The sequence below is a fragment of the Papio anubis genome, chromosome 7 (assembly GCF_008728515.1).
Source record: "Papio anubis isolate 15944 chromosome 7, Panubis1.0, whole genome shotgun sequence".
Lineage (NCBI taxonomy): Eukaryota > Metazoa > Chordata > Mammalia > Primates > Cercopithecidae > Papio > Papio anubis.
This window is the reverse complement of record NC_044982.1, coordinates 15,641,668-15,667,156: the sequence shown is the minus strand read 5'-3', so window position 1 is coordinate 15,667,156 and position 25,489 is coordinate 15,641,668. Positions and strand designations below refer to the sequence as shown.

The following is a 25,489-nucleotide window of genomic DNA, read 5'->3' as shown; positions in this document are numbered from 1 at the left end:
TGGTACAAAGTAGAAATCAACAGTCAAGACGTATTTTCTAAGAATAGCAAAGATAAATTAGGATTTTGACTGGTAGGGAGAGAGGATAAAAATAAGGGAACATATTTTACATCAATAATAAAAAATATATTTTTTCCAAGCAAGATCACAGCAGTTTATAGCTCCAACCAATGCTGTGCCTCAAAGATGAGACTATCGCTGTTGAATCTCAGAGTGTCCTCTGGAGGGCACCAAGACACCCTAGTTTACCTTTAAAGATAACAGAAAAATACTTTTGTCCTGAGCCTCTTCAGAAAGGTGCTAAGCCAAAAAGAAAACAAGCAAAAAAAACCAAAACAAAATAAAAAACTGAAATAAGGGGTTTCCAAATGCTCTACAGATGAGGATATTAGCTCTAAAGGAACATTCCTATTTTCTAGAGGCAGTGTTACTTAGCTCTCCGCCTGCACTTGCTTTTCCTCCTGGGCATCCGGACAGACTGGAAAATAAGTAATCATGCATGTGCCTATGTCTAGAAGTTCAAATGATACCATTATACGGATGTGATCACTTATTCAACTGTGTTCAAGCATTTTAAACACTACCTCTTACATCCCCCATAGAATAATGCAAGCCCCTTTTCCCTCTAGGTCACTTACTGAGTTATATTACTGAAATCCAACCCTTTACTCTGTTTCTTTGTGCTCCTTCTATCATTTAAAACAATCTCAGGTAACACTTACTGAATTAAATCCTACAGATCTCCTACTACCATATTTCTTTAAATCTAAGATGCCATTACTGATAGTAAGATACACAATTATTTTATGTATCATTAAGAAGAAAAAAGTATTAATCATAAGAATATAAAGTGATGGTCATTGTAACATGCATACTGATTTCAGTGACAGTAAAATATGAAAATGTGCACTTCTTGGTTGATAAAATTCAGTAAGTTTAATCAATTACCATAAAATGTTTTTATTATGTTGTCTTGTAGATGCAATAGAAACAAAATAATTAAATTACAGATCTCCAAATTTCTCAGCTAAAATGGAATTGAGATCATTTAGTTCATCTCCTTTATTTGATCCAGTGAAACTGAGGCTGAGAAATAAGAAATAACCTTTTCACTCAAACGCAGTTGATGGAAGAGTCAGGATTTGAACATAGTCTCTTGACTTTCTAGTTAGTGTTTTTTTTCTCTCTCCAGCTGTAATGTTTTCCATTACAAGCACATAACTTGTGCTTGGCTATTGTACATATATTAAAAGAAACTTCTAGAGGAAAGGGGTAATTTAAAGAAACAGGTTGTTAGCAGGAGAATGTTTAATATGTAGAAAATGGAATGCTATTATGATCCTTTCCACCTCCGCACCACTTACAGAGAAAAAGCCCATTTAGGCCTTTACAAGTAGAATTCTGGTCTTTCCAAAAGTGTCCTTATCATTTAAAACGTCAAGGCAATTAAGTAATCTAAAATTACTATTCCAAGCTACTGAAAAGAGAAATTTCTCTAATATGAAAGACAAACTGCAATATTCCCAAATACAGGGAGCCATGGAGAAAAAGATCTTAGGAAAATATGGTAGGGGGTACTTTGCTTGACTTGTTTCTTAAATTTTACTGTTAACTTTTGAGATAAACTTCTGAACAAGATATTTGAAAGTTTGTTCAAAGAGTAATCCTTCCAAGCCATGTGAATCTATGAAATGCATATGAGAGGTTTATTTTATTCTAAATATATTTCTCACTATGTTACTGAACTTCTGTAAGATGTGCAGTATTTAAAAAAAAAATTATATTGACAGACTAAGAAAAATATGCCTTTTTTGAGCATAGAAGTGCAGAGATAATTCTCATTTCTAACCAGTATTTGTTTTTATATATTTAAAAAATAATAAATAACAACATGAAGCTTAACTGACAAAAGAGATTTTCTTCATTTTGATATATTATTTTCATTTGTTTTGGTGATAATCATGTAAAAGTTTAATTTACAGAATAAAAAATAAAACCTAGATGGTCCCTTTAGACCATAAATATTTAGGTCAGGCTTATTGATAAGATGAAGTTATTTAAAAGTTGTATCTCCAGAGTTTTAGAAATCAAAGCCATGGCATCCCCAGTTTTGACGAATGAGGCTGGAAATAACGAGCCAACTCAGTTAAATGTTTTTTCCCAGAAGTTTAATATTTTGGTGTTTTTTTTGTACTAAACTGAGCAGATATGTTGGTCCTCAGTAGAATGGTCTCATTAGGCTTTTTCAGAATAAGAGAAGCACTGTCACAGGACAAAGGAAATAAATGAATAACTCTCTTTGTGTCATGAATATGTAACTGAGAAATAGGTAAATCTAAAATTTTTAAAGATTACTTCTGGGAAAAGAGGAAGTGATGAAATCACTATCTAAAAGGTGAAACATAGTGGCGGTAATAGCTCATGAACTGAAACAGAAGTAAAAAGTACAGTGAAAGTCTCCTTAGTCCATATGGCTAGATCTCAAGATCATAAATGGAAACCATCCCCTAGAAACTCTAATGAATGAGTATGTAGAAAATTGAATGCTATTATGATCCTCCCCACTCCTGCTCCATTGAGGGAGAAAAAGACCATTTATGTTTATACAAGGAGAGTTTGACCCTACCTAAAGGGTCCCTATCGTTAAAAACAAACAAACAAAAAGGGTCCCTATCGTTAAAAACAAACAAAAAAGGCCGGGCACGGTGGCTCACGCCTGTAATCCCAGCACTTTGGGAGGCCAAGGTGGGTGGATCACGAGGTCAGGAGATTGAGACCATCCTGGCTAATACAGTGAAACCCCGTCTCTACTAAAAATACAAAAAAAATTAGCCGGGCATGGTGGCGGGTGCCTGTAGTCCCGGCTACTTGGGAGGCTGAGGCAGGAGAATGGCGTGAACCCGTGAGGTGGAGCTTGCAGGGAGCCGAGATCGCGTCACTGCACTCCAGCCTGGGCGACAGAGCGAGACTCGGTCTCAAATAAACAAAAAAACAAACAAAAGGTGCAATTATGTGAAAATGCCAGTGGAAGATGATCCAAAGGGGACTGTGTTCACTAATTTCACAAGAATGCCAACGACCTTGAAAATGGCAAGGAGGGCCGGGCGCGGTGGCTCAAGCCTGTAATCCCAGCACTTTGGGAGGCCGAGATGGGCGGATCACGAGGTCAGGAGATCGAGACCATCCTGGCTAACACGGTGAAACCCCGTCTCTACTAAGAAATACAAAAAAAATAGCCGGGCGAGGTGGCGGGCGCCTGTAGTCCCAGCTACTCGGGAGGCTGAGGCAGGAGAATGGCGTAAACCCGGGAGGCGGAGCTTGCAGTGAGCTGAGATCCGGCCACTGCACTCCAGCCTGGGCTACAGAGTGAGACTCCGTCTCAAAAAAAAAAAAAAAAAAAAAAAAGAAAATGGCAAGGAGTATGAAACCATTTATCTATTCAATAATTTCACCTGAAAGAAGAGATGTTCTTTGATTTCATCTGCATCGCGTGGACCACATCCCAATCTCTTCTTGGGATCTTTCATCAAAAGACGCTGAATTAGGTCTTTAGCTAAAGCACTCATTTCTTGGGGATATGGAGGCTCACTTTTTAATATTCTCCTGTAAGCAGACAAAACTTGCTGTTAAAACAACCAGAGGATGACCAAAAAACAAAAACAAAAACAAAACCAACAACAACAACAACACGGTGAAATACACTTTGAAACTGAACCACAAGTGAAAGAGAGATATAAATACTTAACATGAATCAATAATACCTCAATACTGTTGAAAAAATATTTAGAATGAGATACCATGAAGTCAAATTTCTGAAATTCAAATGAGCAGTAACAAAAAATGTTGGCTCATTTTTTCAGTATAAGTCAATCCTGGTTGGAGGCTACCATCCCAAATATTTCGCTGGGGGAAAAAAGGAAAAGCTTGAGGCTAGATTAGACATCCCATATATAGACTAGACTCTATGATTAAAGATTTCACAACATAAAACACTCTTAACAAATTCAGGTAAGTGAATGGGAATGCAGAGGGAAGTCCACCAAGACAAGTGGGGTCAGACCCACTTGGAGATGGTTCAACTCTTGACATCTGGAAATGAGCACTAGAGCTGGGGATTTTCATGGGGTAAAAGTATCTGCTTCATTGTTTGCTGCTATAAAACAGCCAGACAAGCCCTATGAGGCAGGTAGAGCTCAGAGATGGAGTAAAGTCCACAATTTATTATGGAAAGTAAAAACGTAAGATGGTAATAAAGTTTCTTGATGAGAAATTTATTCTAAGGTTACAGAAGAAATCAATCCAATCCAAGTGTACCCTTCTCCCTCTTAACATCCAGATCAAAAATTTAGTAAGAGATATTGAAGGGAATGACTGAAATTAAGAACCTTAACACAATATATATGAAGACAGTTACTCCATTAATTGGGTTTGCAAAAAGATTCCCTATTGTGCATTAAAATATTAATAATCGTTATGGAATAAACACAGATAATTAGTGTATAAGAGACAGTATACATTATATACTGAGTTATAATATAGAATTTGGAGTTATAATTCTATATTACATAATATAGAATTTGGTGAGTTATAACATAGAATTTGGAGTCAGACTGAGTCCAACACTGGCTCTGCCTTGACCTTGTGTGACCCTGAGATAACTAAATGTTGTACCTCAGTTTTCTCACCTGTAAAATGGGCATAACATCAGTGCCTACGTAAAATGGGTATTATGATGCTTAAATAAGACCTGTAGAGTACTTAACATAGTACCTAGCACATAGCAAATGCTCAATCAACGTGAGCTACTGTTAAACTCCCTCATTCCAAGGCAAGCATACAGAAAATAGGCCAGATGCTTCATCAAGTAGCCACTGAGAATCAGTGAAATGATAATGAAACTGTAATTTTTTACAAAAGATTCCAGCAGCATTGTTAATCTCAAAGTTAATTCTACCTCTAGCACTTAATTCTGGGAGCCCAATAAAATGTTGGTAAAACAAGGAAAGAAAGGAAAGAAATAAGCAACACCCTCTCTGCTTTTTGATTCTTTAATACTCTCCCATTGCTCACTGCTTGTCTGGGTTTTTGGCATTAATAGACAATTCTCTTCTCAGATCAGACACAGGCATGTCTGAGAGAGAAACTGGGAATCCTGTTTCTCAGGGAAAAATAAACATAGCTTTTCCCATTTTCTCTACCTTTACTGTACTTTTTGCAGGAAAAAATCTTTGCATAAAGGATCAGGGTCGAGATAAGCAAATTGTGACATTTACTTTTGTTGAATCAGGGTAGAAATATATGCACTTTGGCTGATATCATCTTAGCAAACTGAGTCTGCACCATCTATTACTTCTTAAACCTTAAGAACACTTCAACGTGTATTGGAAATCTACTCAATACCAGGTGCTGGGGAAAGAACAGTCAGTCCCGTGAAGACAGAAAGGAGAAATGTCCACCATGGTGGGTTCATCCTCAAAAGGAAAGGACACAAAACCAGAAATGGCTCTGCTGAGATGCCAAGTCTGGGAAGAAGAGCACAAGGAGACCACATGCAGGGAGCTAGAATTTTAAATTCAGATGAGGCAGAGACCACATTGGGAGAAACTGAGTAGAAATCTGAAAGAATGTCGGCGGAAAACAGTGCTGATGAGGGAGCTTGGAGAACGACAGTGATGGCCTAAACCTCTCCTTTTCCTGAGTGAAAATTGTATGGCCAGAGGCAGCAGCAGGAGACCCTAGCAGATGACGAGGAGTATCTTGCCCCACCCTGTGAAAACAAAAGGTACGTGGAAGGAATATCACTAAGGCTCCCTGTTGTCTTGGTAAACAGAGTGCCACGGGCTTTCCTCAGTGATGTGAGGAGGTTCTAAAGCCTATTCCTGCTAGAAAACAGCAGTGACAGGAAGAGAACCAGACACTGGGAGTGGTGTGGTGAGGAGAAAGGGCCTATAGCAGGTTACATCTTTTCTCCACGAGAAGGTGATCCCAGATGTAACTATTTCTTATACCATATCCTTGAACTGTACTGGGCTAAGATGACTGTGGCATGGCAGGTGGGTGAGTTGCTGTGAAAACTCCTCCTGGAAGTGAGCTGCATTTGGACTGAGACATATGAGCAGGCATGCAGGCCCCTGGAAGCCATGCTCACAGGCTGTTATAAGGGACAGTTCCTGCACTCAGCTTCCCATGCTGGGGTGGTCCATAAGCTCCCGCTTATTCTCATCACCAGTGGTTGAGTGTGTCTTCTGTGGGCTGGGAAGCCACGCATAGGTGGTGGGAAGGTCCCCGATAAAGATGTGTTTGATGCTGTAATGTCGATACACTGTTTCCTGTCCTGCATCCTTATATAAAGCTAAGTAAAACTGGTGCCAGATTCCAGTCTATTGTGACATGTGAGTGTGAACATCAATCTGAACCCCAGACCACTGCTGGCTATGCAGAATGGGCATTGCAGAAGTGGGGTTGAGGGTAGAGAACTCTGCGGGACATTTAGTCATAACAATACTAGAGGATCCTGCAACAAGGGTAGGGAGACATTTCTTGGGTGTTGCTGTCACTTTTCCTCCTCCAATGTGCTTGATTTCTGAATTGGTAATATCCCAAAGTTATCTTTTTCTTGCTTAAAAATGGATCTGGGAAACTCCAGAAATGAATTACAATTAGGTAGAGCCCAAATAAATCTTAGAGTCTTCTGTAAAGTCAGAAAAAGCTCTGAGTTGATAAGCCATATTAAACATTTCACGTGTATGTTATTTAATCCATATAATAATCCTATCAAAAGACTTCTATTTTTATCCTTCTTTTACAGATACGGAAAGACTCCTTTCAAAAAAGCAAGAAATGTGAATATTAATTAAACTTGCAACAAGGCCTTAGAACATGGGTGACTTTAATATTCATTTACAAAATACACAGCACAAGTAAGAAAATTTTAAAAAGGAAAATTGGGGTGACTGCCTAGCCACATACTACAATGTATCATGAAATGAAATTGCTAAAGTGAGGTGCTAACAAAATAAATAGCCAAATCAAGTGAACATAGATGACACATTGTGAAAAACAACCAAGCTTATATAAAAACTGGAATTATTACTATTATTATTATTATTATTATTATTATTATTATTATTATTATTTTGAGATGGACTCTTGTTCTGTCACCAGCCTGGAGTGCAGTGGTGCAATTCTCCTACCTCAGGTTCAAGCAATTATCTTGCCTCAGCCTCCCAAGTAGCTGGGATTCCAGGCACCCACCACCACACCTGGCTAATTTTCGTATTTTCAGTAGAGATGGGGTTTCACCATATTGGCCAGGCTGGTCGAACTCCTGACCTCAGGCGATCTGCCTGCCTCAGACTCCCAAAGTGTTGGGATTACAGGAGTGAGCCACCGTGCCCGGTCAAAAACTTGTATTATTAAAAAAAAAAAAAAAAGGACCAGCTCACATAGCAAAAGGCCATAAATGTTGGGGAAACCAGTTGTACAGGAAATAAACAAACAAAAGCAAGACCCTTGCCTTATATTACAACCCAAATTGATTCCAAATGGATTGAGGAACTGCATGGAAAAAACCAAATGAAATAAAATTAAAATACACACCAATAATACAAAAATGAATACAAAATTTCTTCCTACTCATGAATTAACTTTCTGGAAACCTCTGTGGCAAAAGGAAATCACAAGTGATTAGCTTCACAATGTACAGAATAAAGGATAAAGACACCAAAATTAAAATTAAACCTATTATGGGAGAGGTACAGGTTCATAGGCAGACAGGTAATAAGCAAGGATGATAAAATATTCATGGTAGAATCTAGGTAGTGAGTGTGTAGGTGTGCACTGTAACAAATGTTTGAAAACTTCTGTAATAAAATGTTTCAGAAAAAGTAAACCTATGAAGTTTTGTACATGTGTCTTTGTATGTTCACTAAAATATAAGAAAGTCCTGTCTCAAAAAAGAATCACTGACATTTAAGCACAACAGTCTTAGTAACAATGGGCGATGCTCACTTCTTTTTTTATTTTTATTTTATTACTATAATAATTTTTTTTTTTTTTGAGACAGAGTCTGGCTCTGTTGACCAGGCTGGAGTGCAGTGGCGCAATCTCGGCTCACTGCAAGCTCCGCCTCCCGGGTTCCCGCCATTCTCCTGCCTCAGCCTCCCGAGTAGCTGGGACTACAGGCGGCCGCCACCTCGCCCAGCTAATTGTTTGTATTTTTAGTAGAGACGGGGTTTCACCGTGTTAGCCAGGATGGTCTCGATCTCCTGACCTCATGATCTGCCCAGCTCGGCCTCCCAAAGTGCTGGGATTACAGGTGTGAGCCACTGTGCCTGGCGATGCTCACTTCTTAAACCCTCTGAGGTCTTTGTTCAAGTGTCAACTTTTCAGAGAAGCTTGCTCTAACCATCCTATCAAGAATAGCCGATACCCCCATACTCCTTATCCCCTGGCTCTGTTTTATTTTTCTTCATGCATACCATATGTTTATTTGTCTATTATTTATCTCTCCCAACTAAAACATAAGCTCTAATGGAGTAAGAATTTTCTTTGTTTTGTTCACTGCTTTATTCCCAGGGCCTAGAACATTGCTTAGCACACAGCAACTCCTCAACAAATATTTAGTGAATAAATAAATGTCAAATTGTTTTCTACTTACTGTATCTTGCCCACTCAGGATCTTTCTTCCTCACAGTTTCAATGAGATGCCTGCAAATAACTCTTTTGCTTTTCTGCAGATGGCATGCATTCTCATGGATTGTTTACTTATTTCTATTTGTCCTCCATTTAAAAGTTCACAATCTTTTCCATTTCATGACTTAATGTTCTTGACTTTTACTTCCTGGTTCCCATGCGGTCCCAGAATAATAAAATTATTTATGTGCCTGCCTGAGTTAGAAACAGCTCTCAGTAAACTTCACTTACTCTACATTTTTGTTCAACACTAGGGAAAAGTTAAGCATATTATGGTGTATCCACTCAATAGCATGTTATGCAGCCATTACAAAATTATGTTTTGTATTGTAATTAGAGAACAAAACGCTCATAACATAAATTTCAGCAAAAACTGAAAAATATAAAATTATACTTCTAGTATGAGTACAACATTATACAAGTAAAAAAGAATAAAACAAAATATATCAAAACATTAATAGTATATGTCTCTGGCTGTTATTATTGACTCTTTACCCCATATGCATACCTTAAACTATAATGAACATGACATTAAAGTGGGAACAATAAAATAAATTTTCTTACAAGATCATGAACCCGCTGGCAGGGGTACACAGAGTGGCAAGGAGACAATGGAGTCCTGAACCTCCCATGTGCCACTATGGGTAACTCCCCACCATCTTTTCTCTTCTATCCAGCCCAGTCCACATCTCCATCATGAATGCTTCCCTGACAGCCCAGCCCCAGGGAACCAAACCTCCTTTGTCCTCCCCCAGCATTCTTCTTACCTAAAAGCACTCAGACATTTGTCAAAACTCCCTGATATTATGAATTTTCATGTATTTATTCCATATCCTCCCAAATGTTATATAAGTGTTCTTAGGACAAGGACTTTGCCCTCTATTTCTCTTTCTCCTTAGTAAAAAATTATTCAACAAATACTCCACTGATTTCATGAAATCAATTCCCTGCAGTCCGTGGGCCAGTGCTTCCCAGTCCTTTACCTGAAATAAGCACCTGCCAGACTTGGAAAGAAAACAGCAGCATGGAAACAATGTTACCCGTGAAGACAGCATGGAGTAACTTTCCAGTAACTCTGTATTTGATCCCAGTCCAACCTCACAGTAGCTCTGAGTCCCAGGCAAGTTACATCCTAGTTTCTTCATCTGTAAAATTGCATATGCTACCACTTATTTTTCAGGGTTCTGAGGATTCCAGAATATAACGTGGGTGACTTCTCAGCACAAAGGCTGGCACACAGCGGTCCCCAGGTGAACAGTGCTGCTGATGTCACTCTATAGTAGTCTCTCTGCCTTTAGCTATGAGACAGGCTGTCACTTCCCTTTTGGTGTTACTGAGTTCTTCCTTGATCCACTTAACCTGTGTTTCCTAGGCCATACCAGCCAGGTCATTAATAATAAATTGAGATTATTTGGCTGGTATACTTATCTGTTTCTGTGGAATCTGTGACTGCACTCAAAAGTCTCACCCACCCAATAACTCTTGGAGTCGTCCCCAGGGCATGACTTATGTAAGCTATAAATACTCTTCTTCACTGTCACATAAACCATCTTTTTTTTTTTTTTTTTTTTTTTTGGTTAGGCGGAGTCTCCCTCTGTTGCCCAGGCTAGAGTGCAGTGGTGCGATCTTGGCTCACTGCAACCTCCAACTCCTGGGTTCAAGCGATTCTCCTGCCTCAGCCTCCTGAGTAGCTGGGATTACAGGCACTCGCCAGCAGGCCCAGCTGATTTTCGTATTTTTAGTAGAGACGGGGTTTCACCATGTTGGCCAGGCTGGTCTCAAACTCCTGACCTCAAGTGATCTACCCTCCTCAGCCTCCCAAAGTGCCGGGATTATAGGCGTGAGTCACTGCGGCTGGCCACATAAAACATCTTGTTTCCCTCTTCTGCCCAGTATGCTAAACAGGTCTCCTACCACACTGCCTGGGAAGCCATCTGAGAGGTGCACACTCCTGCCATCGCTTCTGGGACTGAAGGAAAAAACTTGTTTCTTACAAAGTTAGGGGAACCAAAGATGAATGCGTGATACTGCAAAGATTTTGCTGAAAAGAGCTTTGTTTTCTTTTTAATCTATAGCATCTTCTATCTAAAAGTGATAGATACTACCAAAAATTGCCCTTCTCTCAATGGCTAAGCCTTCCTTAGTGAAACAAGCTGTTCTGCTGGGGGTCCTCACCCTTAGGCTCTTGTGCAGTTAGATTGCTGGTGGGGCTACTAGACTGGCTTTTAGACATGCTTGGATGTGTCTTAAATAAGATTTAAAAGTTATTTAGTATGACTTTTATTGCCAGACCTCTTCCTGTCTCTTTTCCTTTGTACACTTTTTTCTGTAGCCCAGACAATGCTGTTAAACCTTTACTTCTCCACTCATTCCATTATGGCCCTTAGACTACCTTTCCCTAACAGGGGGAGGATGACAGTGATGGAAGAGAGTGGTAAACCCAGACTCTGAGGGTTCCTTGGAGCCAAGTGGCTGCATGTTATAATAAAACTAAGACACTGTTTGGAGTTCAGAAGCAGACTTCAATGCAATGAATTCCAAAGAGAAAGCTAAACTGAAAAGAGCTGGAGGCAAAGAGCAACAGCCAGAGTATAGAGCTGAAATTATCACCCAAAGTGATGAGACGTTCTTTGGGAGGCCACGGCGAACCATAAATACATGAGAAACAGCAGGTCATCCAGAGACCAAAATGTGTGACAAGAGTCGTGAACACAGAAGGCTACCTTCTTCCTTTCACGGCCCTTTCCAGTATGTATGAGGCTGATCTTTGACTCTGGGTTGACTGTAGTAGTAGAGAACTGGCTGGGGTGGTACACAGAGGTGGTGGCAAAGAATCTACACTGCAGCATCATCGGGGAAACAACAGAGGGCCAGGTCTCCAGTGAGAGACTAAGGCCTGGGAAATGATAGGCTGACTGATGATGTTTCACTCTTTCACCCAGGCTGGAGTGCAGTGGTACAATCTCGGTTCACTGCAACCTCTGCCCCCTGGGTTACAACGATTCTCCTGCCTCAGCCTCCTAAGTAGCTGGGAGTATAGGCATCCATCACCATGCCTGGCTAATTTTTGTATCTTTAGTAGAGATGGGGTTTTGTCATGTTGGCCAGGCTGGTCTCGAACTCTTGACTTCAGGTGATCCACCCGCCTCGGCCTCCCAAAGTGCTAGGATTACAGGCATGAGCCACTGCACCTGACCTATCCCTAGGTTTTATTCAGGACTCCAAATGCTCCACCCCGCTAGGGAGTGACTCAGAGCAATTAATAATGAAGTATGATTCACCCCAACAGGTTGTACAGTGAAGCAGTGCAAAAAAAAAAAAAAAAAAAAAAAAAAATGGAGAAAGGAAAGAAGATACAGAGTTGAGGAATATGAGTGCCAAAGGAAGGGCCATTTCACTCTGTCCTCTCCTTGCCATCCCCTCCTGTTGCTGGACTTTAGTCTGAAGCTGCTGCAATTGCCTCGTGTAGATGAATGTGTATATGAGTAGCTACTGTGACAAACTTAGAAAGTTTTTGGTTAACTAGTCAAAAAAACCCTGGGAAACATAGATGCTCATACTGGGTACAGAAATACCTAAAATGAAGATGAAAAGAATAAACCCCCAGCAAATTGAGAATCAAGGAGGCTTTACAAAATATGCCAATAAAGGATTTTATCGTAAAGACCTAAGAAAGTCAAGAAAAATAATACATTTGATTTCTTCTTAAAACAGGGTAAAAAAAAATGATACTTGTAGTTACTCTATACATGACTCCAAAAGCAACATATCTCAAAATTAATTACCTAGGCAAAGGGTTGGCAATCTTTTTTGTAAAGGGCTCATGGTAGGCAGACTTTGGCTCCAATGAGCACTGTATATTTGCATTCACAGCCTCTTACCTGTGGATTGGACCTAGTGCCTTCCGTATAACCAATACTTGGTACAGAAAGATGACAGGATGTCAATTGCATGATCAGGTTACAAGGCATCCCATCTTCCTAGTGGACTCTACTGCCTTTCCAGCTCACAGGCTCTGACAAAGAGAGCTGTCAGGTTAGAAGGGTCCACATGGCAAGGAACTGAGAGTGGCCATTGGCCTAAAAGATGTTCTATACAGAAAGGCAATAAAAGCTAATGGAAGCCAGGCGCAGTGGCTCATCCTGTAATCCCAGCACTTTGGGAGGCTGAGGCAAGCATATCACTTGAGGTCAGGAGTTTGAGACCAGCCTGGCCAACATGGTGAAACCCCCTCTCTACTAAAAATACAAAATTAGCCGGGTGTAGTGGCATGTGCCTGTAATGGAGCTACTGGGGAGGATGAGGCAGGAAAATCACTTTAACTTGGGAGGTGGAGGTTGCAGTGAGCCGAGATCATGCCGCTACATCCAGCCTTGGTAACAGAGTGAGACTCCATCTCAAAATTAAAAAAATAAGTAAATAAAATAGAAGCTAGTGTAAGACACGTAAGAAAAGCACAGGTACATATATTTAAAAAATAAGAAACAGACTCACAGAAAAGCTAAAACCCAATCATTCCAATCTATAATACTGATAATTTAATATTTGTCCAAAATAGTACCAGGATATGAGAAATCTAGAAATGATTTCTAACAAATAGCTAAAAGAACTAGAAAGATTTATCCTAGATAAAACTATCCTTAAGGTAATGTCTGGAAAGAAATAATAGAATTATTCCATGTTCTTGAGCAGGCAGGACCAAAATCAACATTCAGAAATGAGAAAATAATAATTTCAGTTTAAGTGGGGGAAAACTCATAAACTAAAGTTGTCCATTAATGAACATAGCTTCCTTAAAAACACCTTATATAAGCGCCATCCTTTCCATGATGGCAAAACTATCAGGGATTCTTACAGACAAAGGGATTCTTGTGGCAGGGAAAAGTTGGACTCTAAGATTCTTCTCATTGTAAGTTCTTAGCATATTTTGAAATTTGATATACTGGAAAAATATTCTTATTCTAGGCTACCTGTAGACAAAAACGGCAAACAGATAACTCAGATAATACATTACTTTGAAGGATGATAAAAAGGGGACAGATAATGACACATTTATCTAAATGATACATATAAGATTTGTGCCAGGAAAGATACTTAGAATGATTATTCTGAAAGGAAAATGTAGTGTAGGGTAATTTAGTTATCACATTGTTTGTAAATTTCTGTCACACACACACACACGCACACACACAAACCGTGAAATTACAGGTTGACACCATGACAAAGTGGATAATTAATTGATTAAAGGGAAGGAATCCTATTTAAATTCTTGAAAAGTCTATTTGCTTTAGTTGTAAGGTTTTAGACAATCTGATTCAGGCTCTCTTTCTCTTTCTAAAACCAGAATGCCAACTGATTAATATAAAGGGAATAAAAGCAATTTAAATGTGAACATTACTTTATTCAGAATATTCTTGTCATCATAAGCAATATACTTGTCTCCACACTCAGACCTACAGTGGAAAGGAAAATTATTTTAAAAAGACTGCCCATATATGTGGAATCAGAAAGAGGGAAATTAGAGAAGCCACCACTTAATGTTGTCAGGCTAAGGCCACCTTTAGTACCTGTCACCATGACAGGTATGATCTTGCAACTGGACCCAAATTCTCAGGACCGTGGCCACAGTTTCCTATATTCTGAGGTATTTTCAAACTGCCAAAAAATCAATTTAAAATAAACAAAGTCATATTTATAATTTTTCATAAGAGGTGTGATTTTAACTCACCCTGATTTTAAAAAGAAGTACTGCTCACTTAACTTTGGTACTAAATAAACTGAAACAGTGAGAAATCATTTTTCTAGCCTGTCTTGGAATAGGTACACTTTAAATTTTTAACAGTTTTACTGAAGTACAATTGACATACAATAAAATTCCCATACAAAAAGTGTATAACTGTATGTTTTTTTAATTTCATGGAAGAAAATGTTCTATGTTTGATAAGTTTTGACATATGTATGCACCTGTGAAACCATTGCCACAATCAAGATAATAAACATACTCTTCACCTTCCAAAGTTTTCCTATGTTCCACTGTAATCTCTCCTGACCTCCCCCAATCCCAGTCCCCAGGCAACTGCTATTCTGCTTTTTGTCACTGTAGATTAGTTTGCATTTTCCAGAACTGGAATCATATGGTATATATTCTATATTTTCTCGCTTCTTTCACTTGGTGTAATTATTTTGAGATTCATCCATTTGCAAGTGTATAAACAAATCGTTCCTTTTTTTAAGAGATAGGGTCTTGCTACACTGCCCAGGCTGACCTCAAACTCCTGGGCTCAAGCAATCCCTCCACCCCACCCTCCTCTGCAACTGCGACTACAGGTGCACTACCGAACATGTCTTAGATAAATTCCTTTTCGTTGCTAAGGAGTCTTCCATTTGTATGAATAAACCACAATTTGTTTAACCACTTACTTGTTGACAGATATCTGGGTTATTTCCAGTTTTCGGTTATTACAAATGAAGTTGTCATGAACATTCATGCACAAGTTTTTATATAGACATATGTTTTCATTTCCCTTGGTAATTACCCAGGAGTGGAATGGACAGTGAGTAACGTTTAACTTTTTAAGAAATTGCCTATTTTCCAAAGTTTTTGTACCATTTTACATTTCCCCTTGCAGTGTATGAAAGTTCCAGTTCCTCCACGTCTTTATTAGCACCTGGTATCATCAGTCTCTTTGTTTTTAGCCATACTAGTTGAGTATATAGTGCTATTTCACTGATGTTTTAATTTGCATTTCCCTAAAGACTAAAGGTGTTGATAGTCTTTTCATCTGCTAATTTGCCACCTACACATCTTCTCTGGTGAACTGTCTGTTCAAATTTTTTGCCCATTTTTAAACGTGGTTGTTTGTTTTCTTGAGTTTTAAGAATTCTTTATACATTCTGGATACCAGTCCTTCAGCAGACATATGATTTAAAATTTTATCCCAGTCTGTGGCTTGTCTTTTCATTCTCTCAAACAGTTTTGAAGAGTGGAAATATTTAATTTTGATGAAGTCCAATTTATTAACGTTTTATGGATTGCACTTTTTGTGTCATATCTAAGACATCTTTACCTAAACCAAGCTCACAATGTTTTTCCTTTATGTTTCCTTCCAGAAGTTTTATAGTTTTAGCTTTTACATTTAGGTCTATAATCCATTTTGAGTTAATTTTTCTATATGGTATGAAGTATTTCTTGAAGTTCACTTTTTTCCATCTGGACAGCCAGTGGTTCCAGCACCATTTGTTCAAAACTATCTTTACAGAAGTGACTTTGCATCTTTGTCAAAAATCATTTGCCACTGATCATCTGTCTGTCTTGACACCAAAACCACAATGTCTTAATTACTGTAACTTAGAACAAAGTTTATTTCAAGACTTCTATTTCTTCAAAGCTAATTTGGCTATTCTAGGTCCTCTGCATTTTCATAATGAATTTTAGACCCAGGTGGTCAATTTCTAAAGAAAAAAAAATGCCTGCTGGAAATGTGACCGTATTGAATCTACAGTTCAATTTGGCAAGAAATAACATCTTAACTATATGGAATAGTTCCCTCACTGTGTGCTTACCAATACTCAACTGAATACCTCTGCACATCTCTGGACTTCCCTCTGGGTGCCACTCTTGTCTCCCACACTCTGGCCTGCAAACTCTAGCTGTCTTCATCTTCTTGGACTCTCAGTTCCACCTCCTCAACTGCGTCTGGGTTTTGCAGCCTGGAAATGCTCTCAAGGCAGTAAGCTGGGGCAATCACAGGGCTCACCTCATTTATTTTTCCGCCTCTCAAAGATCATTGTCCTTCACTTCCAGATGTCCAATGTCTTCAAATCTGTTGTTTCATGTATTTTGCCCATTGTTAAAATTGTTTCAGGCAGGAAAGTAAATCTGGTCCCTGTTATTCCATCTTCTTTGGAAGTGGAATCTCAATTTTTAATTTTTAATGCCAAATCTGTTCTCAAAGTTATAAAATTCAAGTAAAAACAGGACAAAAACATAACTAGTAATTAGTATAATGTTGGTCACTATTTACTTATTTGTTCATTAACCCATTTTATCCCTCAAATTTTTATGGAGTTCTATATAGCAAGTACTGAGAATCAAAGCCAGACATGTCCCTTACTCTCACAGAGCTTACAATCTAGTGTGACAGACAGACATTAATCAAATAATTATAAACAAAAATGTAACACTGCAACTGTGATAGCTGCTATGAAGGAAAATAACAGAATAATGCTCTGAGACCTACAAGAGGATAATTTTGTGGTATTTGTTTCTGTTGAGCCTACATTCATGAGTTCAAAAATGCCATTACTGTTTCTTCATGTTAAAGTCACAAATAAATAAATTACATACACAGTGGAGAAAAAAGTATCCATTAAATAAACTTCTCAATATATGACGTATCTACTAAGTGTAAGACAATATTCTAAGTGCTCTGGGGCACACCAAAATCATGACACTACAGATGATAAGTTAAACTTCAGATTCAATTGGACACATACAATCAGTATAAAGAAATATAAAGGTAACATATCTATATGCTATATGATAGAAAAGAAAATTTACCACATAAACATCACTTTGTCTATCCTCATTTAAAAAAATTATTGTTTACATCAGCCTAACTGCAGAAATGTGATCAGTTCCTTTGAGAAAACAATGCATTTATTTTATTTTGTCAAATCTTACCTAGATATCTCAGCTTGGGAATTTTTTTCTCCATCAACAGTGAAAGGAGATGCTCCAGTTAGTAATTCATACATTAGAACACCTAAACTCCACCAATCAACTGCCTATAAAACAACAATAATTTCATTTTATAGAATTATCAACTAAAATATTTTATAAGAAAGAAAAAAATGAAGAAAGCTATCTATTAGGAAAATGTTTTAAAAAATGATTTTGTACACCTCCTTCTATGTAAGGAGTATTAAATTAGCACATGCAAGAAAGACATCTAGAGAACAAATATTCAAGTATCCTCAGCACAGAAAGCATGTTATTTCTTAAACTAGTAACCATTTACCTTGATTAATTAAAAAAATTTAAACTTGATATAAATTTTTAAAATTTTAAGTAGGTGATACTTCTTTGGGCTTATGATAGGGAACTAAAGTATTCAGTTCCAGTGAGCCTTATGAAATGTCCAAAAATCAAAGAACAAAAAATGAAAAAAAAATACCACATCCAAAGGTATGTTATTTTTTCCTAACTGCCTAAATCAATTTTTCTTCTAGAACCTATCACACATAAACCTCAGAGTCTTCACTGATGGGAAGATCTAAAATAATATAAAATAAAATGTGTTCTAATTTGGAAACCTATTTATAAATGCAGTTATCTGAACTGAGAACATAGCAAATGATACATAATTTAAAGAATATTTTATTTTATTTTATTTTATTTTATTTTATTTGAGACAGGGTCTCACTACGTTGCCGAGGCTGGTCTCAAGCTCTTGGGGTCAAGCAATCCGCCCGCCTCAGCCTCCCAAAGTGCTGGGATTACAGGCGTGAGCCACCAAGCCTGGCCTAAAGAATCTTGATGTATTGAAAATTACTTCTTTTGTAATTAGGCAAATCAGAATTTTAATAACTGTTGAACACATGAGTGTACACCAATGAGAAATATTAGCTAGATGTTAAAATTTCAAACTATTTGCTTTGAATTTCCGGGGCCTAAGTTTCAGAGAGGTGACAAAATTTATGGGCTTAGAGCTACTAAGAAAATACAGAGTGCTGACATACAAAACACATCAGGAAAACTAAAATCATGAGAGCAAAAGTATTTACTGAATATCTTCCCCACGCCAGGTGCTATGATGATCACTTTGCATACATTATCTCATTTAATAACTGTCAGGTTGTTCCAGGTGTGGGAAAAAATATTTATTGACTAGCTATATTCTGCACCTTAGGTAGGTAGAAATTCTAGGAGTAATACAAGATTTTCTTATGTGAAAATAAGTTCCATTAGGTCTTTGAAGATAATTTTCAAATTAACAGGTATAAATTCCTACCAAGTTCCCCAACAGCTTCAAAGAATATCAAGAAGCAAACTAAACCAGCAATTAAACTCTTCTATTTATACAAGCAGTTTGACTGCCATTTGAGTCAGAACCCTCAGAATGTTTTGCTGTTGGATTCAAAACCACGTTCTTCAAATGACAAGAGATCAATAATCAGATTCTTAGCCCTGGGTCCCAAAACCAATACCACACAAACTTGAAGAATGTGCTTTTAAATATATGATTAGTCATCAGGAAGGAGACCAGACATTCTCCACAGCCAGATATCTGAACTGCATATGTGGGACTCTGAAAGGGAATGAAGGAGAAGGAAAGATGGGGAACAAAAAATAGAATACCTTATTTGGATAAAGCTATTAATAAAACAGAAGTGTTAAAAAAATGAACAAATTTGTACCCTTTAATACAGAAAAAAATCCACGACCTAGATTTTGTAACATAATTACTTAGAAAGTTTCTTCTAGAATCTTCATTTTGCACATACAAACGGAAGAGAGAAGGCCAAAAAAATTGAGCTTTTTAGAGGGCTTAGGAAAACAAACAAACTATCTAGAACTCAGGATTTTTTCTTTCTCCTAGGGTTGTTAAAATATTTATTTCTGTTGGGAAGATAATCAAGTCTCCAGTGTCTCTGGAAAGTTAAAGGCAGAAACTGGGAATAAGAAAATATCACTGATTCCCTTTTCATTGACCTCTCAGTGACAGCTTAAAAAGCAAATATTAACTAAAGGTGATACAGATGACTATGTTTCCGAATGTTTTTCTAGCAGAAATTAAAAATGCCAATAAATACTGTCCAAAACCATTCATCACGACTCAAACAGGAACCATGTGCAGTTTTACATGCAGTGACACTTCTGTATTGCACTGTGGTTCAGTTGCATCCTAAAAGGCCACGGTCTCATGCAAAAATAAGTAAGCAATTTTTTTTTGAGTCGCTGTCTCACTCTTGTTGCCCAGGCTGGAGTGCAATGGCGCAATTTCTGCTCACTGCAACCTCTGCCTCCAGGGTTCAAACATTCTCCTGCCTCAGCCTTCCGAGTAGCTGAAATTACAGGCACTCACCACCACGCCAGGCTAATTTTTTGTATTTTTAGCAGATATGGGGTTTCACCATGTTGGGTCAGGCTGGACTCAAACTCCTAACCTCAGGTGATCCACCCACCTTGGTCTCCCAAAGTGCTGGGATTACAGGCCCATAATTTTTTAAAAGAATGGACTCACAGTTTGTACTCTAAGAAATAGGCTCTCTCAATGGAAATAAAATAAAAATTATTTGATTAGTTTTAAGCTCTCAACTTTAATAAGACTGTTACTCTATAAAATAAAACACAATTCTCACCAATAAAACCTTTAAAAGGGAAATCTAGAATGTCCTAACCTTTCTATTATCTTTTTCCTCCAAAATACTAGATATCATAATGTGTTCAGGAATACAAAGCAAAAGAGAAAAAAAGGATGGTAAGACAATCAACACCAGAAAGACGGCTCTGTTGAAGAGATGACCTAAGTTGTTAATTAGGATTCTTATAGTACATTTTATAGAAATATATAAAGAAGCATCAAAAATAGAACATACCTTGTCATGTCCTGAATCTCCCCCTCTGACAATATCTGGTGCCATGTATTCAATAGTTCCACAAAAGGAATATGCTCTTTCAGTCTTGAACAAACAAACAAAAAAGGGATTTGATTTCAAGCTAGTATGACAAGTGACAAAAGAAGAAAGTTGATAATACATGTTAGTGGTTGAGATACACTATAGTGGCAAAGTACTGGTAGAATCTACCTGACAGACCCTCTCTTCACTGGAACAGACCACCGTCTACTTAATATGAGTTCTGGGTATATGTTATCCCATCAGAAAGACTTCTCATGCATGAAATGGTACCATCATCCATCCATCCATCCATCCTTTCCATGAATCCATTCATTCATTCTTGTTCACTTTTTGTATGTGTGTATACTTCAGTTGTTGATTTAATCTTTTTTTTTTAAGAATGCAAATAGTCCTAGTAAGGCAACATGAACTGTCTAACACATTAGTATGAATGACTTTATTAGGCAAGACTGAGAAAACACTGGGAAACCTGAAGAGGGAGGAAAGACCAAATTCTAAGAAGGGGGATAGTAAACCCAAAGATAAAAAAAGGATAAAATTTTTTTTTCTACCTTACCATCTTGTGTCTGTTTGACAATGCTAATGTTATGTTTAACGATGGTAAACAAAATCGTCTTAAAAAAAAGATCATTTCTTAAAGGTAGATGTTTATTATAGAATTTTAAAAATTCAAAAGGGCTAATATATCATGCCTGAAAGTTAGCCTAAAAAGTTATTTTTTAGATGATCAATGATGCAATTACGTAGCTCATTTATTATCTCAACTTAGAGGAAGCTCACAACCACCCCAAGTTAAGTGCTTAAAAGATATTTCTTCTTCCTTTTCCATGTAATTTTTGGCCTCTCTTATAATTCATTTTAGCTTATCTGGTGCTTTGGGGGAGGAGTTGATAGGGTATACATTAAAAAATAATTATTTATTTGATAGAAATTCCAGAAGATAGAAAAATTAAGGCTTAAGTGTTGAGAAGTTCCAATCACTGAGAATAGTAGTAAACAAAGACAAACATTTCTTAATTCTCTCAATTATTTTAAACCCTTGCCATCTTACCCATCTTATAGTTCTAAATCTATATTTGCTTCCTCCTGTGTTATTCCCTCTGGGTTCTAACTTTTAGGTCTCTGCCTAAATTTCCTAAGAGTTTATCTTCTATTTGTAAAAATATCACCAATTGTAACTTTTGAATTTGTATTTATTTGCCTACGAAGATGCATAATGCCTTAAAATAATTGTACCAAGAAGACAAACTGATGAGATTTGACAGGGGAAGGATGCACCATAAAACATATTCCAGAGTTTCTGAGAGGAGCAGGAAAGACTTCAAGGTAGCAATTCTACTATGCTTATGGTTTATTATTTGTTTAAAATACAATACTTTTTTCAAGTAACAATTTTCTCAAGGAGACAACCTATTTGACATTTATGCCCATACTATAAGCAACATTAGTTATCACAGTCAAAAAAATTGTGAATGAAAATTTACTTGATTATGAACAAAAATAGCAGGAGTGGGATGTGTGCAACATACTAGCAGATAATATGGAATACTCATGTGTTTTAAGTGATTAGCCAATCAAGGAGGTTTCATTGCTCCTTAGAGAAAAAGATTCCATAACACTGGATAAAAAGCTGGTTTTCTTCTAAGGAGGAATCCCAATAGCAACTCAAATGCCAGACTCAAGTATTTCTCAATAAAGACTTTGATGAATTAATTCCTAGCTTTTATTTGCCAGTGTTTTGTCCTAATCATATCTACCTGTGACAGATAAATTCTGGTGTAAAATCACCAATGAAAACAGTTTTTTTTTTCTCATCCCATATTTAGAAAGACTCTTAATGTTGGCAAATCTCCACACAAATATCTAGAAATGTTTTATTTTTAAAAAGGATTACATATTCCATTGGTAACCGCCAAAGACCAGGCTCACAAGAAAGAAAGGGGAATTCCTGGGTGCCAGCCAGGAAGTGGGTACAGAAAACCAGAGAGGTAGGCATATGACCTAGTGCTGTGGCTACACAAAGGGAGGAAAGGTGAGTTGTTACAGGTCTCAGCAATCCAGAAACTTGAGTTTTAATACCCTGTGAGGATAAAAGATGAGGCTGTCAGCTCAAATGAGATGGTCTAGAATTACCACTCTTGCATAAACCTTGAAAGCAACGAAAGCTAAACCTCGGTGAAAACAAACTACAGAAAAATTAATTCACCTGCTAGCACTCATTTGTTTCTGTCTAGATCCTAGTTGAACAAAGTTCCTCCTGTGATCTTAAATGCCTAGGTTTATGCTTCTTAGATTTGAGATCTGAATTTACTCTTCCGCATGGTATGGAGAAGTAGGAAAATCTGGCCAAACGTGGTGACACCCCGGGACACATGATAGAACCAGAGATATTCTCACAACTTAGCCTGACCAGAATTCCTATAAAGCCCCGATGTCTTGATATTACTAAGTAAGTGAACTAGACTCCACAGACACAACAAACAGAAGGATTACTTGAAACAGCAGAAAAACAATCTGTAAATGACCAGCATGCTGTAAAAGATAAAAGACACAAAAGAAGACAGCCTGGGCAAGATGGCGACACTCTGTTTCTATAAAAAATTTTTTTTTAAATTTGCAGGGCATAGTGGCGCATGCCTGTAGTCCCAGCTACCTGGGAGACTGAGGCGAGAGGATCACCTGAGAGCAGGAGATCGAGGCTGCAGTGAGCCATGATCGCACCACTGCACTCCAGTCTGGGCGAAAGAATGAGACTCTGACTCAAAAAAAAAAAAAAAAAAAAAAAAGAAAGAAAGAAAGAAAAAGAATTAAATAGAGCTGTGCAAATAGAGAAATGAGGCAATAAAAAAGGCAGACTAAACGTATTAGACACAGCTAAAGAAAGACAGTACATTAGAGGATACTTTTGCAACATTTTGGATAATTTTCTCAAGACTTAGTAAAATTGCTGGGCATGGTGGTTCACATCTGTAATCCCAATACTCTGGGAGGCCAAGGTGAGTAGATCACTTGAGGTCAGGAGTTTGAGAACAGCCTGGTCAACATAGCTCAAACCCTGTCTCTACTAAAAATGCATGGTGGCACATGCCTGTAGTCCCAGCTACTCATGAAGCTGAGGCAGGAGAACTGCTTGAACCTGGGAGGTGGAGGTTGCAGTGAGCAGAGATCACACCATTGAACTCCAGCCTGGGCCACAGAATGAGACTCTGTCTCAAAAAAAAAAAAAAAAAAAAAAGACTTAGTAAAATTTACTAAAGACTTAGTAAATTTGAGAAAATTACCCAGAATGTTGCAAAAGTCCTAAGCAGATTAAACAAAAATATATTCCTGAGTGGCCACATTCTATTTCTTCACTTGAGTGGTGGTTACAAGGGTGCTGCCTTATAATAATTCGCTGAGCCATACATTTATTTTGTTTTTTAATCTGTTTTATTTTACAATAAAAAGAGAGACATATATATGTATGTATGTGCATGTATATGTGTGTGTATCTGTATCTATATCTACATATCTCTCTATATGTATATCTCACAGGTCCATTCCTAGATCTATTTATACCCAGCAGCTAAGTTATCAGTTAATATGCAGGGCAAAATAAAGCATTTTAAGATAAAGACAGAATTTATTAATCATTGATCTTTGCTGAAAAGAAATCTAAAGTATGTATTTTAGAAAGAAATAAACTGAACATGAAAGAAAAAACTCAGATGCAAGAAGCAAGAATAAGCAGAGAAAACAAATGTGTAAGTAAATATAAACAAGCATTGAATTTATAAAAGTAATAACTACACAGTAATGATTAACTTGTGGAAATTCAGCAGGTAGGACTAAAATACTAAATAATATAAAAATTAGACAAATAATTGAAGTTGAAGCATTCTAATGTTCTTGTAGTGGTCATGATTGTCTGACAGATAATGGATAATTTCAGATTCTGTTAAGTCAGAGCGCAAGTTTAAAATCAGGGTAATATTACAGAAATGCCTTGTGTATAAAAATAAATGAGCAAATAAAATCAGGGTAATAACTACTAAAAGAATAGAAATAGAATATACATGACTTCTAGACCATTAGGCGGACATGAAATAAAAAGATCTTAGTCATTTAAATAGAAGACAGGAAAAAAGGAAAACAGAAGCAAAGAGAAACACAAAGCAAAAAAAGAGAAATAAAAATATATCAGTAATCATAATATACAGGTATCATAACGCACCAGTTAAAAGACAGAAACTCTTGATCAAAAAATAAAATCCAGCTATATGTTATTTACAAAAGGCACACCTAAAACATAATGACAAAGAAAGATCGAAAGTAAAGAGATGGAAAAAGTCGTATCAGACAGCACTAACCAACAGAAAGCTGGAGTATCTTTATTAATAGGAGAAATGAACTTTAAAGCAAAAGACTTATTAAAATTATGTACATTACAAAATAATAAAAGGAACACTTCACTAGGGAAATAACTCTATTCCAAGCTTGAATATCCTCAAAAATTTGTGAAAAGCCTTAAAAATATATAAAATAAAAATGGAGATATCTTCAAGGAGAAATGGACAAATCCACAATCATCCTGGGTATTTTAACATATGTTTCTTATAAACCGACAGATCAAGAAGGAACAATATTAGTAAAGATATTCAAGATTTGAATGATACTCATGAAAATATACAAAATCCTCTATCAATTAGAGAACACAAACACAGTCTTTCAGGCATATATCTTTTTTATTTTCTTTCTTGTTTTCTTGGAGACAAGGTCTCATTCTGTCATCCAGGCTGGAGTGTAGTGGTGTGATCACAGCTCACTGTAGTTTTGACCTCCCAGGCTCAAGTGATCCTCCTGCCTCAGCCTCCCAAGTAGCTGGGCTCATGATACCACGCCTGGCTAATTTTTGTACTTTTTGTAGAGAGACGCAGTTTCGCTATGTTGTCCAGGCTGGTCTCAAGCTCCTGAGCTCAAGTGATCCACCCGCCTCAGACTCTTAAAATGCTTGGATACAGGTATGAGACACCACTCAAAGAAAAGGTGACAATGAATATTAGAATAACAATAAAAATACTATACATAAGAACTTGTCGGATGCAGCTAGAGCTATTTTTTAAAATTCACAGCTTTATTTTAAAAAGATTAAATATTAGTGAGCTAGATGTCC

At 37.3% G+C, this 25,489-nt stretch overlaps 1 protein-coding gene across 8 annotated transcripts in view; it reads right to left on the bottom strand.

The window, feature by feature from the left end:
* Positions 1-25,489, bottom strand: part of RPS6KA5 (ribosomal protein S6 kinase A5) — a 197,953-nt gene that overhangs the window by 31,542 nt on the left and 140,922 nt on the right. For 5 of the 8 annotated variants that reach the window (XM_003902160.5, XM_009212132.2, XM_009212133.3 and 2 more), the window contains 3 exons: positions 20,296-20,379; positions 17,378-17,481; positions 3,453-3,603 (listed from right to left, as the gene is read on the bottom strand). In XM_003902160.5, coding sequence (XP_003902209.1) covers positions 3,453-3,603; positions 17,378-17,481; positions 20,296-20,379 — 339 coding nt within the window. Of the gene's footprint in view, positions 1-3,452; positions 3,604-8,659; positions 10,258-16,451; positions 16,623-17,377; positions 17,482-20,295; positions 20,417-25,489 lie in introns of those variants that run through there. The other 3 variants (XM_017961465.3, XM_017961466.3, XM_017961467.3) reach the window with 3 other exon arrangements.